The sequence below is a fragment of the Nerophis lumbriciformis genome, linkage group LG33 (genome assembly GCF_033978685.3).
Source record: "Nerophis lumbriciformis linkage group LG33, RoL_Nlum_v2.1, whole genome shotgun sequence".
NCBI lineage: Eukaryota > Metazoa > Chordata > Actinopteri > Syngnathiformes > Syngnathidae > Nerophis > Nerophis lumbriciformis.
Genome location: NC_084580.2, coordinates 14,379,613 through 14,402,914, shown reverse-complemented (window position 1 = coordinate 14,402,914; position 23,302 = coordinate 14,379,613). Strand labels below are relative to the sequence as shown.

The following is a 23,302-nucleotide window of genomic DNA, read 5'->3' as shown; positions in this document are numbered from 1 at the left end:
ACTTATGGTATATTTATTATTGATTTATTCACTGTTCTGTTACAAACATCATACAAAGAAATGGGATAAAACTGCTACGATGTGAAAAGAGGTAGGATTAGATAAGCTCTGCTTCTTCTTACTCCTTTTCGGACGTGCTGTAACGAAAAGACTGGAAATATGTGATGCATTACATTGTAATTGTATTGTATGCATGTTTGAAATAAACTGAACTGAACTGACATCGGACAAAAGTATTGGGACACTGCTGGAGTCCTATTGCTTTCATAGTGAATATTCTTTAACAGTTCCTGTGTATATTTTTCACTTCTGGAATTTAAAGCCACTTGTTGAAACTGCACATTCATTAAGAATGTGTGTCACAAATTAACAACAAAAGAAAAGACAGAACTCCCTGAGTAGATCCATTTGATGATCGCAAAGCCTTGTAATAGCGGATCAAATTTTTGTTGAATTATGTGCCGTTGACTTAAGAAGTTCCTGCTTAAAAGTACTACCCAGACCATAGTTATCTCAAGAATCTTCTGTTGTTAATGCAGGAACTACGCATGGTGCTGAAGGAACATGACTGGAATGTTGATGACGCTCTCCAGGTTCTACAAATGTTCTCCGACCCAGGTTCGGACACATTTTCTCCCACATGTTCCTCCTGGTGTCTACATCTGTTATTAGGGCTGCACGATTTTGAGGAAAAAAACTAATTGCGATGTTTCTCTCCAAAATTGCAATTTGTATGTTTTATACATAAAAAATGCATAAAACTGTGAAAATAACGAGGGAAGGAAGACATGTTACTTTTAGACTGTCAATCAACATATTTTCGTCTCACATTAGAACTATATGCAATAATTTACTTTTAAAAATGTTTGGCTTTATGCAGACAGACTCAGCTCTTTTGTCTACATCATTTTCTTAAACTGAACAAATAACCGATAAAAAGTGATCGTAGTGTAATCATAATATATAATATTGCAATTAACCATTTAAAAGGGTATAAACTTTTATTTCTCATTACTGAAGAATTGTTTACCATCGTACTGTAATTGGAAAGTAACTAACTTTCTCTGTAAGCAAAAATTTAACTTAGATAAACATTGAACATCTTAAAGTGCATTTTTCCAGTTGGAAAAAATAGGGGTGGTAGTTTTTTTTGTTTTTTTTTGCCATCACGGCAGTCTCACTTGTTAGTCCGTGTTGATGCTCTCACAAGAAGGGAGGCGTGCATCCTGCCTGTGTAAACCAGAAGTCTTGCCCTGCGCCCACCGAAACAAAGATTGTGAATGACTGAAAAGAGGGCTCACTGCATTCAGTTACTTCTACTGTTAAATAAACGCCCTCAGGTGCTGAGAGCGATGCACAGAGTGAGACCTCTTTCTCCCTGTTTGAAGCGCAAGATGAAGGAACAAACACGCACAGACATAGCAATTTGTCAATGTGGACAATGTATTTCATCTTAATTTTCATTTATTGTTCAATTAATTTACTGAGTAAGTATTTGTTCAAACATAGTCACCATCAAAACTTTTTCCAAGGTGCAAGTACCGGTACAGTGTTTGTTATTGGCGTACTGGCTGCCTCCACTGCAGCTTACACAAACATGCTGTTTCCTTAAAACAGTTTTGATTGGCAAGCAGACAATTATGATTGGCTAACTTTACTGTCACTCAAATGCCAGTGACGGCGATGAAAAAAATGCCTGTGACAGCGGAGAAATACAAAAACCTCGCCTCTTGCTGTTTGGTAATCGCACCAATTAAAATATCGATGTCGGTTTGACGTCAATTAATCGTGCAGCCCTTTTTGTCAATTTTGGTCACTCATGCTGATTGTCTTTTTTGTGAACAACATGTAGGTAGCACCAGCTCACCTGACTGCACACCACAGAAATCCCAACAAGCAAAGAGCAGCAGAGATGAGTCGCAAACCAAGTTGCACCAACTCAGTGGTTCGGACAAGAGTAAAAGCAAAATAGATGCTAAGAAGTCCAAAGACCTCAATGATGTTAATGAATTTGAGGGCGATTCAGACGCTACAGTAGATAGTGATGACTTTTTAGAGGACCAAATCATAGAGTCCAAAGACGAATTGGATAATTCTATGTCCACATGGATTAGCAAGGACTCATCTTCCTCTTTGACAAGAACAGCTGACTTTTTCAACCAAAAACCATCCTCTTCCTCCTCCTCCGCCGCCCAAATGCTGTCCAGGTTCGCCAGCGTGACTAGCATTGCCCAAAAGCAGGCGGTCGAGAGGAAGCAAAAAGCCCGCGCTTCTGATGAACGCTTCAGTTCCGACGACGAGGACTCAATGAGCAGCGACTACGATGACTCCGATGAAGAGTTGAAAACGTCGAAACCCACAGGAACCGTGATGGATCAGGTCGTCCAGTTTTTCCAGGAAGCCACTATTGATGAGCTGGCTTTGATCTCTGGTTGCTCTGTTACAAAAGCCAAGAAGATAGTGGCGCTTCGACCCTTTGAAAATTGGACCAGCCTGGTGAGAACCCTAATGGATGTCATGTTAATATTGGTTAAGGCAGCACTAGAATTATTGAGTATATATGACTATATGAGGACTAACATAACCTAACAGATAGGGCTGAACGATTATGGCAAATATAATAATTATGATTATTTGGATTTTTATTGTAATCAAGATTAAATACACGATTATTCTTTAATTTGAAAACGTGAGTATTTATTGTACCATCTAAACTCAAATTTAAATATATCCTCACATTTGTTGGTGTACGTAATACGTCTTGAACAATTTAGACAAGTATTTAAGGTCAAAGTGTAATAATTTTGTAAATGTATAAATAAGGGCTTTAAAGGTTAAGTACGTTATGCCCACTGTGCTAATATTGTGAAGGGGGGAATTTTGCTGTGCTTATGTTTTCAGCTTGGCGAGTAAAGAGGCGACTCACATGAGGCTATTAAAAAAAAAAAAAAGAAAAAGAGTGGGCTTCTGAAGTTGCGACCACTGTTTGTAAATTGATCTTACATCGATGATGTCGTTCACAACAATACATGCAGTTGAAATGTGTTGTGGGTGTATAGCAGGGGTCCCCAAACTATGGCCCGCGGGCCAGATCCAGCCCGCCAGCGTCCAAAATCAGGCCCGCGGGAAGTCCCAAGTATAAAAAAATTAAAACAAATTAAATATTTTTTTCTGTCTTTTTTTATCCACTTTGTACCGCTTGCTACTCACGGTGTCTCCTAGCCGCTCAGGCAAATCATATTGTCTAAAAAGGCATTTTCTCATCGATAATGTGACATCGCGCGTTTGGAAAGTGCGCTATATATATCTAATATATATATATATATATATATATATGTATGTATGTATGTATGTATGTATGTATGTATGTATATATATATATATATATATATATACACAACCTGGCCAAATTGTTTTAACCCAATGCGGCCCCCGAGTCAAAAAGTTTGGGGACCCCTGGTGTATAGAGTCGATGTTTCAAGTGACTGTCTCAACATTGTTTAGTTCAGGACGGGGCGGTTGAATGTGTCGGGGATAAACGAGCGCTACCGGACACATTATTTTCCCAAATAAATGTTTTTTCCCCTCACAATGACAACATTTCTGTTACATTTATGTCGAATTAACTGATATTATTTTTGCGTTTATCAGCAGATTCCGTTTTACTGGCCAATTATATGACTTTGTCCGCGGTTATGAGAACGCGGAACTCATATGCCCTCCTTTTTTTAAGTTTAGTGATTATTGATTAGGCATACTAGCGATGTGTCAAATAAAAAGTAGCAACCATGGTGACATCCCAAACTTCTCATAGACATGCTCTTTTTTCATTCGTTCGCTCATCTGTTTCACCATCACAAGTTGCGCAATTAGCACGTACGTTTCGGGACCCATTAATCGTTTGTTTTTTTCCGATTATTATATTATCATAATTGTGAAAAACCATATTTGAAATCGAAATAAAAATTTGATGACTTGTCCAGCCCTACTCATAGAGCATCCTTCGTCTACAATACGTAATGTGCATCAGTTAGTTCTGTGCACGCTAGATTTCTTAAAGGACCCCTCATATGCAAAACCAACTTTTATTACCTGTTGGTACCTGTTTTGGTGTATATGGGATCCCCATAAGTCTTAACAAAATTGAACTCAAACCATGGAGGTTTGGTAGACATATTTAATAAAAATAATATTGCCTTCTTCCAAATCTGCTCCAAACAAGCCGTTTGAAAATCTGAAATGATAGTGATGTATTTTGCCGTAGTCACGTGAGCGGATATCTTCATGTATGGTAGAGGTTTACCCAAAGAGCTTTGCGCGACTCTGCCATTTTAATCCAGTTGTAGTCAATAGGTTCCTGGATTTTGTCTATCCTTTTTTGTGGGGCAATACAACATGTATGCAAAATTTTGACCAAAGCACTACCGTTGGATGTTATGTAGGCCGCAAGGAAGGGTTGTAAATTTACACTTTTAAACCATTTTAAAAAGTATTTTGCTTAGACTATTTTAACCCAGATTTTAAGATTATACCTATACATTTCCCCCCCCAAAACTAAATGTTGTAAAAATTGACCCCACATTTTTTAATTCCAATTTCCGTTACATCACGTTTAACATTCCATCTGGCTTGAAAACCTTCTCTTGCACTGTCCGTCCTTTTTTCTGTATGGACAGCACGGCTGTTTTATTCTCCAATTATTTTACCCTAAATGTTTTTCATTAACCAACTTTTACTTCATGTCTTAGACAGAACTCATCCACAAGAGCAACGGGCTACAGGAGGGCCTGCTTCTGGGTTGCAAAGTGGTTCTCAAGGAGCGTGCCATCGTGCGGCGACTCATGTCCAGTTGCGAGACCATTTCCTCCAAAATGGTCAAGCAGGTCACGGCGGTGATGAGGAGCGGCTTGGAGTCCATGAAACAACCCAGCTTGCTCAATAGCCAGTGAGTGGCATGTATCTCTACTATTGTTAAGCCTAGTGTTCCCTCACCAAAGTGCATCGCAGATTTTAAAGTACCATTGAGTATGTTTTAGATTAGTGTACCTATTTAATTTTCATGTTAAAATGACATATTTTTTAAAGCAGGGGTCTAAAACTTGCAATCTGGACGCCCATATTTTGTGGCCCTCTACTTAACTTTATAGTTGAACGTAATTGTGACCAGCGCACCCTGGGTAGCTAATAGTTTACTAATTATTGTCACAATCTTGAATCCCACAAGCTACAATAATAGTGCAAAAACATCAATTACAGCACAACACGAAGAGCAATGTCCATTAAGCAAGCTGAAGTGTCTCTATCTCCGAGGAAACTCTAAAGCAGGGGTCGGGAACCTTTTTGACTGAGAGCCATAAAAGCCAAATATATAAAAATGTATTTCCGTGAGAGCCATATCATATTTTCTAACACTGAATACAACTAAATGCATGCATTTTTAAGTAAGACCAACATTTTTAGAATATGATAAGTCTCTTATTCTTTTTAATAATATTGTTGAGCGTGGCTACCACTGCTGCTCACTGCTCCCCTCACCTCCCAGGGGATGGGTCAAATGCAGAGGACAATTTCACCACACCTACTGTGTGTGTGTGACTATCAGTGGTACTTTAACTTTTAACTTTAACATAATTCTGAAGCTAACCAATAATAAATAAAATACTTCTTACCATTAATGCGACTTCTTGAACAGGTGCGGTAGAAAACGGATAGATGAATTAAAATGCATGAGATTATTTTCTCTTTTCTGTGATTACCGGCGGAATTATTCATTACTTATCGTGTTAAGCAATGTCAGCTAAGATTTATCTGAGAGCCGGATGCAGTCATCGAAAGAGCCACATCTGGCTCGAGAGCCATAGGTTCCCTACCCCTGCTCTGAAGTGTCAAAGTTAGTTCTGTCAAATAATTACGTTTTTTAATGAGATTAACTACACTTTTGAATTTGGTTTAATCGGGACTAACACGTTATTACTCGCTTGCATAATATAAATCAACTTAAAAAAGACCCCCAATATTTGAACCCCATTGCAATTTTGTTGTCAGAATGTCATACAGGAACATTTTTTAAATGTTTTTATTGAATGATCGTCATTTATTTGTTCAAAACCCGTTAACAGTTTTATCTAAAGTCCTGTTGGGGTGTATTTTGAAGGGTATTTTGGCAACGGGCACAACAGTCAGTCGCCTCACTCATTTTAGCACTGATGTATGCATTGACCTGATCATATAACAACCAATGCCACCTTTTTAAGTAACCATCCATGTTTGAGGTAAAGGAGCCTGTGCACTCAAAATAAATTGCATCATTAATATGAGTACCGTATTTTTCGGACAATAAGTCGCAGTTTTTTTTCATAGTTTAGCCGGGGGTGCGACTTATACTCAGGAACGACTTATGTGTGAAATTATTAACACATTACCGTAAAATATCAAATAATATTATTTAGGTCACCGACTCAGTGGCCGAGTGGTTAGAGTGCCCGCCCTGAGATCGGTAGGTTGTGAGTTCAAACCCCGGCTGAGTCATACCAAAGACTATAAAAATGGGACCCATTACCTCCCTGCTTGGCACTCAGCATCAAGGGTTGGAATTGGGGGTTAAATCACCAAAAATGATTCCCGGGCGTGGCACCGCTGCTGCTCACTGCTCCCCTCACCTCCCAGGGGGTGAACAAGGGGATGGGTCAAATGCAGAGGACAAATTTCACCACACCTAGTATGTGTGTGTGTGACAATCATTGGTACTTTAACTTTTAACTTAACGTAAGAGACTAGACGTATAAGATTTCATGGGATTTAGCGATTAGGAGTGACAGATTGTTTGGTAAACGTAGAGCATGTTCTATATGTTATAGTTATTTGAATGACTCTTACCATAATATGTTACGTTAACATACCAGGCACATTCTCAGTTGGTTATTTATGCCTCATATAACGTACACTTATTCAGCCTGTTGTTCACTATTCTTTATTTTAAATTGACTTTCAAATGTCTATTCTTGGTGTTGGGTTTTATCAAATACATTTCCCCCAAAAATGCGACTTATACTCCAGTGTGACTTATATATGTTTTTTTCGTTCTTTATTATGCATTTTCGGCCGGTGCGACTTGTACTCCGGAGCGACTTATACTCCGAAAAATACGGTATATATGATTAATGTGATATTTTTAGTTATTTTTCAGTTGATGTATTTTTGACTGCCCTTGTCAAAATACATATTTTTTACATTTACAATAATTTTAGCCCTACCATAGCTTAGGGTCATTATAGCTGCTAGTAGAAGTAGTTAACACATTTAGTCACATGGTTACAATTTCGAAGACTCAGGCTCACCACCCCGAATCTAGCTCCACCCGCCCCACTTCAATTGAGTTTAAGACCCCTAATTTAGAGTCTATTAATTGTTTTAAGAGCATAGTAAATGTTTGTGAAAACTGTGTGGAATGTGTTGATGACTTGTAAAAAAAAGTATTTAAATGTATATCGTATTCATAAAAATAGCAAAATAGATATCGTCCCTACTTGTGGAAATTCCCTAGAATGTAACCCCCTCTATAATCGAGGAAACGCTGTAATAAGATATTTAGGGTTGTGATTGTTGTTTGTAACATGTCTCTTGTCGTTTAGGCTCCACCTTAAACCTTATCAGCTCATTGGTCTAAAGTGGCTGCTCCTTCTGCACGATCATGACCTGAGTGGCATCCTCGCTGATGAGATGGTGAGACATTACGTCAGTCTACTTTGTGGCCATCATTTTGGCATAATAAGAAGGCCTTTTATCTCTGATGGGTATATGATAAAATATTGTATTATTATAGCGATTAATTCCCTCCTTACTGTATGAAGTTTTTCATTAAGATGAACAAGATTCATAACCACATTATAATCTGAAGTCATTACAACTCGAAACTATGGGGGTGTAGTAGTAGACTTGGATTCTTGACGGCAAACAGCAACAATCCAGGCCCAACATTTTTGGGCCTAGATTGGGCCTAAAACCGCTGCCAAAAATCTAAACAAAAATGCATCAAATAAAAAAGATCATAATGGTATTATAAAATAACTATTAAAATGTGTACACTGAACCGTTGTCGGTAAAAGTCTAGTCATTTTAAACATTTTCTAAAGTGCAAATCGCAGACTTGGCGCATTTTCTGATCAAATACAGTGCAGATCTATATATGTAAGAGATTACGAATATGAAGGTGATGCTCAGCTCGCCACCACTTCAACTTTAGATGCGCAATCATCACAAACCATGATGGGGCTAGATGACTACGGCAAAAATAATCATAATTGTTTTGATTAATATTGAATTCTTTATTACTAACACGATTTGAAAACATGAGTCTTTATTGTACCACCAAAACTCAACTTAAAATATAATTCAAAAGAACAATCAGATATAGATTAGTAATTATTAAACAAGAAGTTAAATAATACTACTAATAATATTAACAACAATAAATTAAAATAATAGCAATATGAAAAGAACAATAAAATTAGATTTTTCTTTTTTTTTTTCTTGAATTTTGTTTTTTAATCTACTCTTATTTTACCACCATCAAGTGTGTGCTTTTTGTGTCATACATTTAATTTAATAAAATAGTTGTTAATCAAATGCCAAAATCTTTACATTCGTTGGTGCAATAAATCTTTGGACAGTTTTGACCAATATTATAAGCCAAAGCATAATCATTTTATAAATGTTTCTGTAAGTGCTTTAAGTACATTACGCTTGTGTAAGATACTTTTTTAAAACCTTTATCTTGTTAGAACAGTCTGAATGGATGTTGTACACAGCGCTGTTATTGTGAAGGGGGGGAAGTTTGCTGTTGTTCTGAACTTGACGGGGGAAAAAAGAGCCTCAAGTTGCGACTGCTGTCCTGTTTGAATGTTACATAGACGATGTTGTTATAACAATACAAGCAGATGTGTTGTGTGTATATGAATTGCTCTTGCTAGCTTTAGCTTCATAGTTTCGTCGATGTTTCAACTGGTTTAGTTCAGGACGGGGCGGTTGAGTGTTTCAGGGACGAATGAGCGGTCCGGGACACATGATTTTCCAAACAAAAGTTCCTTCTCCTCACAATGACAGCATTTCACTCAATTATGTCAATTTCTGTGATATTCGGCATTGGACAGCGTATTCCATTTTATTGCCCAATTCTGTGGTACGGTCCACGGTTACGTTAACGTGGAAATTGTATGGCCTAACATTTTTTTGCTGAGTTTAGTTTTTTATTATTGATTAGGCTTGTTAGGTCTTTGTCAAATGAAAATGATCAACTATGGTGAGATCCAAACTTCTAGTAGACATCTCTTTTTCACTCACACGCTCACTCTTGCGTTTTACTGTTACAAGCTCAGGAATGTTCATGCACGAGCTGCAGCCCATTTTTACAATATAATATTTGTGAAAAGCCCAAATCTAAATTAAGATCAAAATTATATACATTTTCCAGCCCCAGCCTGTGCAATGTATTTCATATAAGTGTATGAAAGTTATTCTTGCAGATTCGACCAAAAAATCTGCAGCGAAAAGTCATAAGGTGAGGCAGCCAGTACTGCACCTGTGTGCACCTGAAGGCAGCCTCATTGCACTGTCACTGGTTTCAACTCCCTAAAAGTCTTTGTTTTGTACTTGTTCATATTATAATCTGGCTGACTCGCTCAGTAATCACCTACCCCTTTATCTGCTCAGGGTTTGGGGAAAACCATCCAGGCTATTGCCTTCCTCGCCCATTTATTTGAGAATGGAATAGAGGGTCCTCACCTCATCACTGTGCCTGCTTCTACACTTGGTAAAACACGTCACACTCACAAAACATGCACATGTTGATTATTTGGAAGTTTTCTGGGGTTTGTTATGAGTCAGAATCAGTATTAGGACTAACACCTTTACATACTAATTACTTTTTCTGGTAGCGAGTAATATGTTACATCACTTTATAGTTGCATTTTATGTAACTTGATGTGTACTACTATTGATACTACTTTTGAGGTGGGTGTATGTCAACAAGGCAATGTCAAAAGGACAGCAACTGCACAACTGGAAGTACGCTTTGCTTGTGCAAGCAACAGCCACCACCAAACTCCAAATTAATTTGATACAGTATATAGGAAGAGGCAAAATTACAGCAAAACATTTAAGTACACGGGCACAACATTTAAGTACCGTACACGAACACAACATGTAAGTAGACACAAACTACTATATCAGTATATCTCGGACCTCATCCAAATTTACAATCCTGCGCGCGCTCTGAGGTCCGAGAGCCAGCTCCAGCTTGTAGTGCCCAAGACCAGACTTAAAACCAGGGGAGACAGGGCCTTCTCTGTGGTCGGCCCTAAACTCTGGAACAGAGTCTGCCCCTCCATGTTCGAACTGCTCCCACAGTGGAGTGTTTTAAGTCTCGTCTTAAGACCCACTTTTATTCTCTGGCTTTTAACACTACCTGAGTTATGTGGTCTTCTGTTGTCCTCCTGTGTTTTTAAAACTTTGATTTCTATTTACTGTTTTAATTGGTTTTACCCTTTAAAATAGTTTTTAATCATATTTATTTTATATTGTTTTTATATTGGTTTGATATGTATTTATTTTTTGTTTTTATTCAGTCATTGGTGGAGCTAAGAATATTTGAATATTGTTTTTAATATTGTTGTGCAGCACTTTGGAAACATTTTGTTGTTTAAATGTGCTATATAAATAAAGTGGATTGGATTGGATGTGGGAAATATGGACAATTCAATGCTGTAATAACCATGCAAGTACCAACATTTTACTTCTTGGCTGAAACCAAAAATGAGGAAACCAAGGCTGAAACACCAACATAAATATTGTGCCAATTATTATTACATTGCATTTATAGCTTACTAAAATCCAAGCATTACAATTGCAAACATTTATATTTATCCGTCCAAAATAAAACAATCATAAAATTATGAAAATACTATAAATATTTTATAATAATACTAATCGATAGGCCAAATATTGAATGGGTCCAGAGACGGAGTCAAGGCGCTCCAAAGAAGTCAACATGGAAGCATAGAGTCTGTTGTTCCACTGCAGCGAACCTACACAGTCATTGGATAAATGCTTGGCTTTGTTGCGACCGTCGGACGCTCAGTCCATTGAAAGTTGGCTTGGTTGGACACTGGGCTTCCATATGATGATTAAATAATCTGTCAAGGTTAAATCCCTTATTGAATGATAGCGAAATGAGCAAATCAGCAATTTTGAAATACAAACCCCGTTTCCATATGAGTTGGGAAATTGTGTTAGATGTAAATATAAACGGAATACAATGATTTGCAAATCCTTTTCAACCCATATTCAATTGAATGCACTACAAAGACAAGATATTTGATGTTCAAACTCATAAACTTTATTTTTTTTTTGCAAATAATAATTAACTTAGAATTTCATGGCTGCAACACGTGCCAAAGTAGTTGGGAAAGGGCATGTTCACCACTGTGTTACATCACCTTTTCTTTTAACAACACTCAATAAACGATTGGGAACTGAGGAAACTAATTGTTGAAACTTTGAAAGTGGAATTATTTCCCATTCTTGTTTTATGCAAAGCTTCAGTCCTTCAACAGTCCGGGGTCTTCACTGTCATATTTTACGCTTCATAATGCGCCACACATTTTCGATGGGAGACAGGTCTGGACTGCAGGCAGGCCAGGAAAGTACCCGCACTCTTTTTTTTACGAAGCCACGCTGTTGTAACACGTGCTGAATGTGGCTTGGCATTGTCTTGCTGAAATAAGCGGGGGCGTCCATGAAAAAGACGGCGCTTAGATGGCAGCATATGTTGTTCCAAAACCTGTATGTACCTTTCAGCATTAATGGTGCCTTCACAGTTGTGTAAGTTACCCATGCCTTGGGCACTAATGCACCTCCATACCATCATAGATGCTGGCTTTTGAACTTTGCGTCGATAACAGTCTGGATGGTTCGCTTCCCCTTTGGTCCGGATGACACAATGTCGAATATTTCCAAAAACAATTTGAAATGTGGACTCGTCAGACCACAGAACACTTTTCCACTTTGCATGAGTCCATCTTAGATGATCTCAGGCCCAGAGAAGCCGGCGGCGTTTCTGGATGTTGTTGATAAATGGCTTTCGCTTTGCATAGTAGAGCTTTAACTTGCACTTACAGATGTAGCGACCAATTGTATTTAGTGACAGTGGTTTTCTGAAGTGTTCCTGAGCCCATGTTGTGATATCCTTTAGAGATTGATGTCGGTTTTTGATACAGTGCCGTCTGAGGGATCGAAGGTCACGGTCATTCAATGTTGATTTCCGGCCATGCCGCTTACGTGGAGTGATTTCTCCAGATTCTCTGAACCTTTTGATGATATTATGGACTGTAGATGTTAAAATCCCTACATTTCTTGCACTTTGAGAAACGTTGTTCTTAAACTGTTTGACTATTTGCTCACGCATTTGTGGACAAAGGGGTGTACCTCACCCCATCCTTTTTTGTGAAAGACTGAGCATTTTTTGGGAAGCTGTTTTTATACCCAATCATGGCACACACCTGTTCCCAATTAGCCTGCACACCTGTGGGATGTTCCAAATAAGTGTTTGATGAGCATTCCTCAACTTTTTTTTAGTATTTATTGCCACCCTTCCCAACTTCTTTGTCACGTGTTGCTGGCATCAAATTCTTAAGTTAATGATTATTTGCACAAAAAAAATGTTTATCAGTTTGAACATCAAATATGTTGTCTTTGTAGCATGTTCAACTGAATATGTGTTGAAAATGATTTGCAAATCCTTGTATTCCGTTTATATTTACATCTAACACAACTTCCCAACTCATATGGAAACGGGGTTTGTATATTTACCACCGAAGTAGCATTTCTCAAGTTTCATTCCATTGTTCCGAGTTAAGCTGGAGACTTTTCCAACCCTTTTAGTGACGTTTTCATTTAAAAAGGACTAGTGGCAAGTCTAACATCTTTTTCTGGTTTTATTGGAGACTTTACTCGTGTTTGGAGAATCTTGACTTCTGTCTCTCTGCCGTGTCCCTGACGAGCCTTTGCCGTCTCAAAGGACTCACAGACGGTCACACTAGCCTTGAGCGGCAGCCCCAGCTGGCACTTAACGTGCTTGAAAGACAAGCAGCCGCTACGGCCCTCTTGATATTTTCACGTTGCAAACCGTTCGCATTCATTCCAGGCAATCGCGTGCTTATAGCTTACGTCATCACAACATCCTGTTTCGGTAGTGCTGTTTCAGTGATAAAAGTATTTTGCCCGAAAGTAAAAAATGCAGTTGGGGACATTTTCAGACGAAAATTTGCGGTGGCCAAGACACAGCCACTGAAGCACGTTCAATCATTTTTATCAACTAGCACTTACAACAGGTGCTGCCAGTCAGAGACATCTCCTTCCAGTCAGTCACTCCCCGCAGACTGTCATTGCTAAGCTAACAACCTACTCAGTGGCCTAGTGGTTAGAGTGTCCGCCCTGAGATCGGTAGGATGTGAGTTCAAACCCCGGCCGAGTCATACCAAAGACTATAAAAATGGGACCCATTACCTCCCTGCTTGGCATTGAGCATCAAGGGTTGGGGGTTAAATCACCAAAATGATTCCCGGGCGCAGCACCGCTGCTGCTCACTGCTCCCCTCACCTCCCAGGGGGTGAACAAGGGGATGGGTCAAATGCAGAAGACAAATTTCGCCACACCGAGTGTGTGTGACAATCATTGGTACTTTAACTTTAACTTAACTTAACAGAGCTAATTTGCTCTGACTGCGCCCTAACTGATGTCACACGTCACTTGGCAACAGGCACCGCCTTTTAAAGACACGCACTAATGTACTTTGATTTCATGAAAGTAACGCATTGTTTTACCTAGTAATTAATTACTAGGTAAAGTAACTAATTATCAGGCACCGCCTTTTAAAGACACGCACTAATGTACTTTGATTTCATGAAAGTAACGCATTGTTTTACCTAGTGATTAATTACTAGGTAAAGTAACTAATTAGTAATTCAGTTTAATTAAACTATTTTTTTGGTAAAGTAATGAGTAAATTTTCAGTTATTTCCTAACACTGGTCTTAATGCAACCAAATGGGCAAAGAGTGAGCTCTAAAATAAACCAGGGGCTTGATTTGTCTCGTTTCGAATCTATCATTAAACAAAAAACAAGTTTGCATAACGCAGATATTTTTCTCTTCTACAGATAACTGGGGCAGAGAGCTGAAATTGTGGTGTCCGAGTCTGAAAGTCATAGTTTATTGTGGTAGGGTGGCTGAATCCTTTTTCCTTTTTTCTTCTATCAATGAACTAGTTCAACAAGTGTGTGCACGCGTTCTCACTAAAACAGTGACACCAATTTTCAAAAGATGTCTTGTGTTGTGTGTAGGATCTGTGGAAGACCGTCGCTACCTCAAGTATGACATCCTCAACGGAGAGCTTGAATTTAACGTTATTGTCACCACGTGAGCATCTCAAAGAGCACATTTGACACCCACATTGGCCCTTCAACTCCATCCCACACTTTCTGTTCACATTACGATCTACAGGTACAACTTTGTCATAGGGAATGATAGTGACCGGGGTCTGTTCCGCAAGCTCCGCCTCAAGTACGCCATCTTTGATGAAGGCCACATGCTGAAGAACATGAAAACGCTGCGCTACCGCCACCTCATGGCTGTTAATGTGAGTTCAGTGGTGCTCTTTGATACCTTAACCACATCTGACCATCATCACATGTTCTCTTTTCTGTTCAGGCTAAACATCGCTTGCTGCTCACTGGCACTCCTTTACAAAACAACCTCTTAGAGCTGATGTCACTTCTCAACTTCATCATGCCTTCACTGTTCTCCAGCTCCACCACAGAGCTCTCCAAAATGTTTTCTATGGTATGTTATTTTTTTCATACCGGGGGCGGGTGTTGGTTAAAGACCAGAAAATAAACTCTATAGCAAAGCAATTATAAATATTACAACTAGGGATGTCCGATAATATGGGACTGCCGATATTATCCGCCGATAAATGCTTTAAAATGTAATATCGGATATTATCGGTATGAGTTTCAAAATTATCGTTATCTGTTTAAAAAAGTAAAATTTATGACTTTTTAAAATGCCGCTGTGTACACGGACGTAGGGAGAGGTACAGAGCTCCAATAAACCTTAAAGGCGCTACCTTTACGTGCCGGCCCAATGACATAATATCTACGGCTTTTCACACACAAGTGAATGCAAGGCATACTTGGTCAACAGCCATACAGGTCACACTGAGGGTGGCCGTATAAACAACTTTAGCACTGTTACAAATATGCGCCACACTATGAACCCACACCAAACAAGAATGACAAACACATTTCGGGAGAACATCCGCACCGTAACACAACAAAACAAATACCCGGAACCCCTTGCAGCACTAACTTTTCCGGGACCTACAATATACACCCCCCGCTACCCACTACCCGCCCACCTCAACCTCCTCACGCTCTCTCGGGGAAAGCATGGCCCAAATTCCAAGCTGCTGTTTAGGCATGTTAAAAAAAATAATGCACTTTGTGACTTCAATAATAAATATGGCAGTGCCATGTTGGCATTTTTTTCCATAACTTGAGTTGATTTATTTTGGAAAACCTTGTTACATTGTTTAATGCATCCAGCAGGGCATCACAACAAAATTAAGCATAATAATGTGTTAATTCCACGACTGTATATATCGGTTGATATCGGAATCGGTAATTAAGAGTTGGACAATATCGGATATCGGCAAAAAAGCCATTATCAGACATCTCTAATTACAACATACAACTCGAGACTTGCTAATATATTGAGCTTTGGATAGGACAGCGTTAAAGTTTTGACGTCATCAGATGAGTACAAGGCTCCGTTTAAACCGTCTACACACATACGCTAAGGAGAGAGTTCTGGAACTCTTCATCTTGGCCAGCATTTGAAAAGTGTGCGTTTTTGGGGACAAAATTATGCGTTTGCGTGTGGACAAGAGGCCTAAACGCAGTGATAACTATGCATTTATTGCCTTAATTACCAGCATTCAAAGTGGTGCTTCTCGGGCTCGCTCCCCACACCATGAAAGCAGTCCGGGCACAGTGAGAATGAACTGCCGCTGTAGCTACAGACCAACGTAAAACCAACTGCACCGCGACCGTATAAAGTAAATGCTGTACGTTGTATAATATTACATTACTTTATAAAGCTACTGGATTTTGAGGTTTTTTGGAAGGTATGTTGCACTTTAAAAGTTTAGGGGGCCAAGCACAGGTTAAAATTGGTTATAGTTCATTTCAGTGGGGGTGACGTTGATTTAAGATACCGTATTTTTCGGAGTATAAGTCGCTCTGGAGTATAAGTCGCACCGGCCGAAAATGCATAATAAAGAGGAAAAAAAACATATAAGTCGCACTGGAGTCGCATTTTTGGGGGACATTTATTTGATAAAACCCAACACCAAGAATAGACATTTGAAAGGCAATTTAAAATAAATAAAGAATAGTGAACAACAGGCTGAATAAGTGTATGTTATATGTGGATGTGAGTGTGAATGTTGTCTGTCTATCTGTGTTGGCCCTGCGATGAGGTGGCGACTTGTCCAGGGTGTTCCCCGCCTTCCGCCCGATTGTAGCTGAGATAGGCTCCAGCACCCCCCACGACCTCATTGGGAATAAGCGGTAGAAAATGGATGGATGGATGGATATATGACGCATAAATAACCAACTGAGAACTTGCCTGGTATGTTAACGTAACATATTATGGTAAGAGTCATTCAAATAACTATAACATATAGAACATGCTATACGTTTACCAAACAATCTGTCACTCCTGATCGCTAAATCCGATAAAATCTTATACGTCTAGTCTCTTACGTGAATGAGCTAAATAATATTATTTGATATTTTACGGTAATGTTAATAATTTCACACATAAGTCGCTCCTGAGTATAAGTCGCACCCCTTGCCAAACTATGAAAAAAACTGCGACTTATTGTCCGAAAAATACGGTACGCGTGTTTTGGCTTACAAGCTCCGTCATTGAACCTATTAAGCTTGACAATTGGGGTACCACTGTATACAAATAAAACAAATGTGCAGAGTTTCTGAATGACAGCAAATTTATCAAAGATGAAGCCTGAAAACTTAGTGATAAATGACTGTCTATATGCTATCTGCCTCATCTAACCATATTCTCTGTAGAAATCCCACGAGGAGCAAAGTCGTTTTGAGAAAGATCGTATCTCTCAGGCCAAACGCATCATGAAACCGTTCATCCTCAGAAGAGTCAAGAATGAGGTGAGTCAATCAGCATTGCTTTAGCATCCAAATCTGTGGTGTTGAGTTCTAGATTACAGCAAGTGTCTTAAACCCCAATGTTATTTATTACCAAATGACACAATTTCCAGGGTTTCGAGTTTTCATTGCAGTTGTATTATTTCCAGGTCCTCAGGCAGCTGCCTGCCAAAGAAGAGAAGGTGGAGTTCTGCCCCATGAGTGAGAAGCAGCAGGTTCTCTACCAAAGTCTTTTGCAAAAGTTCAAAGCTTCCGCCGGAAGCGAGAGTAAGCCACATTTACCGCACCAGGTTGTGTGCCAGAACGTTAATGAAGTCCATCTCTTGACCTTTTTTTTCTCCCCCGCAGAGCGCGAGTTTAGTAACTTGATAATGCAGTTAAGGAAGATGGCAAACCACCCACTGCTTCATCGGCAATACTACACCACGGAGAAGCTCAAAACCATGAGCAAACTCATGCTAAAAGTTAGTGAAAGTGTTGAATATTACCCATAATATAGTCTGAAGTTTTTATTGATTAGTGAAGATATAATTCGTGTCACCCAATTATAAGATGATGTTCTTCCTCTTGCTCAGGAGCCAACTCACTTAGAAGCAGATGCCGCGTTGATCCAAGAGGACATGGAGGTCATGTCAGATTTTGAGCTGCATCGTCTTTGCCAGCGGTACTCATCCATCACCTCCTACCAGTTGGAGAACAATCTGCTCCTCGACTCTGGGAAGTTCCACTGGCTCACAGAGAGGCTGGTGTCACTCAGGGAGAAGGTTAGCTGCACACAATTGAGCACAACAAATTTGTTGTTTAGGTAACGGAAGATGGCGTTTGACTCATTCTTGCAGGGTGATCGGGTTGTGCTGTTCAGTCAGTTCACCATGATGCTGGACATTGTGGAGGTACTGCTGAAGCATCTCAAGCAACGTTACGTTAGAATGGACGGGTCTACACCAATAGCGGACAGGTCAGCCAGACAGACAGTCGAAGAATTTGCGCTTCTAGGCTTTTTAATTCCTTAAACATGCTATTTTTACTAAACCCAAAACCAGTGAAGTTGGCACGTGTAAATCTTAGATAAAAAAATAATACAATGATTTGCAAATTATTTTCAACTTATATTCAATTGAATAGACTGCAAAGACAAGATATTTAATGTTTGAACTGAGAAACTTGTTTGTTTTTTGCCTTGGGCACTAATACACCCCCATACCATCACAGATGCTGGCTTTTGAACTTTGAGCCTAGAACAACCCGGATAGTTATTTTCCTCTTTGGCCAGAAGGACACGAAGTCCACAATTTCCACAAAACAATTTAAAATGTGGACTCGTCAGACCACAGAACACTTTTCCACTTTGTATCAGTCCATCTTAAAGGAGCTCGGCCCCAGTGAAGCCAGAGGTGGTTCTGGGTGTTGTTGATAAATTGCTTTCGCCTTGCATAATAGAGTTTTAACTTGCACTTACATATGTAGCAACCAACTGTAGTTACTGACAGTGGTTTTCTGAAGTGTTCCTGAGCCCAGCTGGTGATATCCTTTACACACTGATGTCTGTATTTGATGCAGGATCGAAGGTGCAGTGATTTCTCCAGATTATCTGAACCTTTTGATGATATTATCGACCGTAGATTGTGAAATCCCTAAATTCCTTGCAATAGCCCGTTGAGAAATGTTGTTCTTAAACTGTTCGACAATTTACTCACGCATTTGTTCACAAAATGGTGACCCTCGCCCCATCCTTGTTTGTGAATGACTGAGCATTTCATGGAAGCTGCTTTTATACCCAATCATGGCACCCACCTGTTCCCAATTAGCCTGTTCACCTGTGGGATGTTCCAAATAAGTATTTGATTAGCATTCCTCAACATTTTCAGTCTTTTTTGCCACTTGTGCCAGCTTTTTTGAAACATGTTGCAGGCATCAAATTCCAAATGAGCTAATATTTGCAAATAATAACAAAGTTTACCAGTTCGAACGTTAAGCATCTTGTCTTTGCAGTGTATTCAATTGAATATAGGTTGGAAAGGATTTGCAAATCGTTGTATTCTGTTTTTATTTACGATTTACACAACATGCCAACTTCACTGGTTTTGGGTTTTGTAGTTTTAGAAAATATGTTTCATGATGCCTTTTGTGCCGCAGGATCTTTCTGATAGACGAGTTCAACACAGACAGCGATATATTTATCTTCCTGCTGTCAACCCGCGCCGGTGGCCTCGGCATCAACCTCACGTCGGCCAACGTCGTCATCTTGCACGACATAGACTGGAACCCATATAACGACAAGCAGGCCGAGGACCGGTGCCACCGTGTGGGTCAGACCAGGTACAATGAAGCATTGTGTTACCCTGTTTTTTTCTACACAATATCACTGTTGGACGTATGAAAAATTTACAACACTAAATGCACCCGTTTGATTTGTACCAGGACTGTGAAGGTCATTAAGATGATCAGTAAGGACAGCATCGAGGACGGTATACTGCAGCTGGGTCAGAAGAAGCTCAAATTGGAGCGGGACATGACAGCTGCTGAACAGAGTAAGCATACACACACTTTTCACCTCATATTTCCGTGGTAAAGCTTAGCCAAAATCTACAGTGCAGCTGAAATACCATATTTCCTCAAATAGTGGCCTCCACTCAAAAAGACACAATCGTCGGATTTGTTGTTCACTTCAACAAATACACGCTTTCCAATACAATATTTTCTTATATTATTATTGGGTATTATACAATTTGTATTCGCAATGGAACCGCTCAGATTCAGAGTGCGTGTCGTTCGGATCATGTTTTTTTCTTTGTGTTACTAATCAGTTTGGAGCGCAGGACCCTATGATTTCAGTGTTAACGAAATGGCGGACAGAATTAGCAAAAAAATATGGAATCTACTATTTAAATGCGGAACAACTCGGGAATTGACGTAATGTGACTGAAAGATTTGGGGAAATTTACAGGTACACACGCACACAACTGCTCCCACCAAAACTAAACTCTTTACTTAGTTCCATGGAGCAGCGCCATCACTTTAGCCGCCCGCCCTGCCCTCTTTTTAGATGGGCTTACCTGCATGCCTCCGGGACTCATGGTGCGTTACATTTACCTCAGAAGTTGGAAGTTGAAGCTGGGAATGATGTCACAGCAGGGTTAGGAGTCAGAAATCAAAATGGCCACATCCACGAAAGCTATTCTTCTGCTCTACATATCTGAATATAAACAGCTTCTGGACAAATATGCGCTCCCTTCTCGACCTTCAAACACGGTGGATGAAAAGGAACCATAAAGACGCCATTACCAGCGATGTAATACGCATTTACCACAGACCGTTACCATATATTACCATATATACTGGATGTACGTCCAACAATATTTCATTTATGGCTGATTTAGTGCGACAAATACTAGTCAGAAGCGCTAATAACGAGTATTACTGGAGCTTCCATTTTTGTTTACTACACTGCAAAAAGCCGGTGTTCAAAAACAAGGGGAAAAAATACAAAAATGAGGGGTGTTTTATATGAACTAAGCAAAATTATCTGCCAATAAAACAAGAACATTTGGCTTATCAAGACTTTTCAAAACAAGTAAAATTAGCTCACCTCAATGAACCCAAAAATACCTTAAAATAAGTATATTCTCACTAATAACAACTGTACTACTATATGAGTACGTATTTTCAATTGTTTCATTGAAAATAAAACAGCAAAGTCCATTTGGTTGTCATCTGTTTTAATATGAGACACAATTGTGTCAAAGACATGATTTTTTTTTTCATGCTTGAAATAAAGTATTCCTTTAAAAAAGTAGTTTTATACTTGTGAGTGATGATGAAACAGCTTTGCAACAGTTGATATTCTAGTTTCAAGCACGTTTTACTCAATAAAGGTCATAAAATCTCAGCAACAAGCTGTAATATCTTACTGAGATAATTTAGGACCAAAACCCTTTAAACAAGTAAAACACTCTAACATAAAATCTGCTTAGTGAGAAGAATTATCTTATCAGACAGAAAATAAGCAAATATCACTTTATTTGAGATATTTAATCTTACTTAGATTTCAGTTTTTGCAATGTAAAGCTGTGAATCTTCTTGGTGGTATCGATTCGATTCAAAACAATTCTTGATCCAAAATCAATGCTTTTTTAATAACATTGGGTGTCAGTTCTGTGATTAACTATATTCTTCTGAAAAATATATGAATTTCTATATAGCTTAAAAGAAAACTGGTTTTGTTTGGAAAAAATGCTACCCAAACATTTAATAATGTCAAATACAAATAAGGCAAGAGAAGTAGCCGACACTTCTTTTTAAAGCAACTCTGTACAGCAGATAACAACAATATTATTTGCCTGAGTGAAAAGATTTAATCGATTTTTGATTTTTTTTAATCGATAAGAATAATGATTAATTCGAAAATCCTTTTTTATAAATTTTTTTTTGCACGCGTATTGTTTACACCCAGAGCAGCCATCTTTGAAAGCCAACTCCAGGGTAGTGAGGAGTCTCTCCGACTTTCAGTGTAGGAAATCCGACCTCTGCGGGTGTTCCGAGTTGAATGACAAATTCTGACCTCCTAGTACAAATGAAATGCATTGCTCAGACCTCGAAGTGTCCACCTCAAGCACAAACGTGCAAAAAAAACTACAAAAATATATATTTTACTCCGAGCCGAACAGTTCCCACATCACTTCTATGTGTCAGGTGATATGCTTTTCTTTTCCATTATGACCACTTGTCATTCAAAAGCTGAGTGAAAAGTCCCCCCAAAAATGTTTCTTTTTACTAAAGCAATGCAGACAAAGTGCAACAGTTACTTTGAACATTCTAAATGATTTGTCTACCTTTTTTAGTACATTAAAAGTCCTTACTGGCTGAAGTGGCGCTTCCTAGCACTGTTGCAGATTTAGTCATTTGATTAAGTTACTGTGCTTAAAATGCAATTTCAAAACAACAAACAATCACGAGCGATGTGAAAAGGTTTTGTATACAAAGCCTTTGAAAAACGTAGTTGAATACTGTGATGATAATGAATGTTGTGTGAAAGTTTCAAGCTTAACGCGACCTTTGTGACACAAATGTATAAAAATATGAAAACTAATGTTTTTTAGGTGATGAGGGGACCATACCTGAAGACATGGCATCATTGCTCAAAGCCTCACTGGGACTGTGATATTCAAATGCATGAAACGAAATGACTTGAAAGCAAACTTTTTCAAAGCCATCTCCGATCCAGAGCAGGCTTGAGTTTTAAACATACACTGAACATAAAAAAAGTATCTGATGACCACACTTGTGCCTGTTTGTAAATGCCCACCTTTTGTTGTACAACAAATATAGCTTCAATAGTGTTGAAGGCTAAACAAAACAATGTCATTTTACTGTTTTCTGATAGTAGGCAAAAGATTCAAGCTTTCACTTTCAGACCTCCAACTAGTAGTAATGCAACTTTGAATTGGCCATAAAACTTGATCCACAGCCCAAAGCTTTGTTCAATAATTTTGGTTTCAGTCCAACAGGAGTACATATATTTACTGATATAGTAATGACAGCTTGAAAACATAACCTTGCAAATACTTATTGTCAGTCTGTCTTTAAAAGTGACCAACTGTTTTACTCAACATGAGGTTTCGCCACATGTTGGCTTTTGTTGGCCACCAGAGGGCACAATTAGTCCACTTTGTTCAATGCTTTTAGCAAGAGAACGAGGTGGAGTGACTATCCATTACTCTTGAAATTTGAAAATGGATTTAAATGAGTAGTTTCTTGCAAAGTAGAGAACACCCGGTGGTCGTGGTGGTGTTTATTGTGAAACGGAACAAAGCAAAGGTATAGAACCAATAGATAATGCATGTTTGCATAAATGTTGAACTGTATGACTGATGCCTAATATGTGGCAAGTGTTACTCTTTTGTAAATCATTTTCAAATGTGTATGTTCGTTGTTTTTTATGTGTCAATTAGAATTGGTTACGTTTAATAAAATAACTTTGATGAAGTAAATGCATCATTATCTT

General features: G+C 38.8%; 1 protein-coding gene across 1 annotated transcript in view; it reads left to right on the top strand.

The window, feature by feature from the left end:
- The window catches only part of smarcad1a (SNF2 related chromatin remodeling ATPase with DExD box 1a), a 33,463-nt gene extending 10,221 nt beyond the window's left edge, over positions 1–23,242 (top strand). Inside the window, exons 7-23 of the mRNA XM_061928733.1 lie at positions 540–618; positions 1,853–2,496; positions 4,749–4,945; positions 7,632–7,722; positions 9,709–9,808; positions 14,212–14,271; positions 14,395–14,470; positions 14,555–14,690; positions 14,762–14,893; positions 17,206–17,301; positions 17,448–17,565; positions 17,647–17,762; positions 17,874–18,062; positions 18,138–18,256; positions 19,435–19,617; positions 19,720–19,829; positions 22,398–23,242. Coding sequence (XP_061784717.1) covers positions 540–618; positions 1,853–2,496; positions 4,749–4,945; positions 7,632–7,722; positions 9,709–9,808; positions 14,212–14,271; positions 14,395–14,470; positions 14,555–14,690; positions 14,762–14,893; positions 17,206–17,301; positions 17,448–17,565; positions 17,647–17,762; positions 17,874–18,062; positions 18,138–18,256; positions 19,435–19,617; positions 19,720–19,829; positions 22,398–22,459 — 2,508 coding nt within the window. The 3' untranslated portion in view covers positions 22,460–23,242. The remainder of the gene's footprint in view (positions 1–539; positions 619–1,852; positions 2,497–4,748; positions 4,946–7,631; positions 7,723–9,708; positions 9,809–14,211; positions 14,272–14,394; positions 14,471–14,554; positions 14,691–14,761; positions 14,894–17,205; positions 17,302–17,447; positions 17,566–17,646; positions 17,763–17,873; positions 18,063–18,137; positions 18,257–19,434; positions 19,618–19,719; positions 19,830–22,397) is intronic.
- The last annotated feature ends 60 nt before the right edge of the window (positions 23,243–23,302 follow it).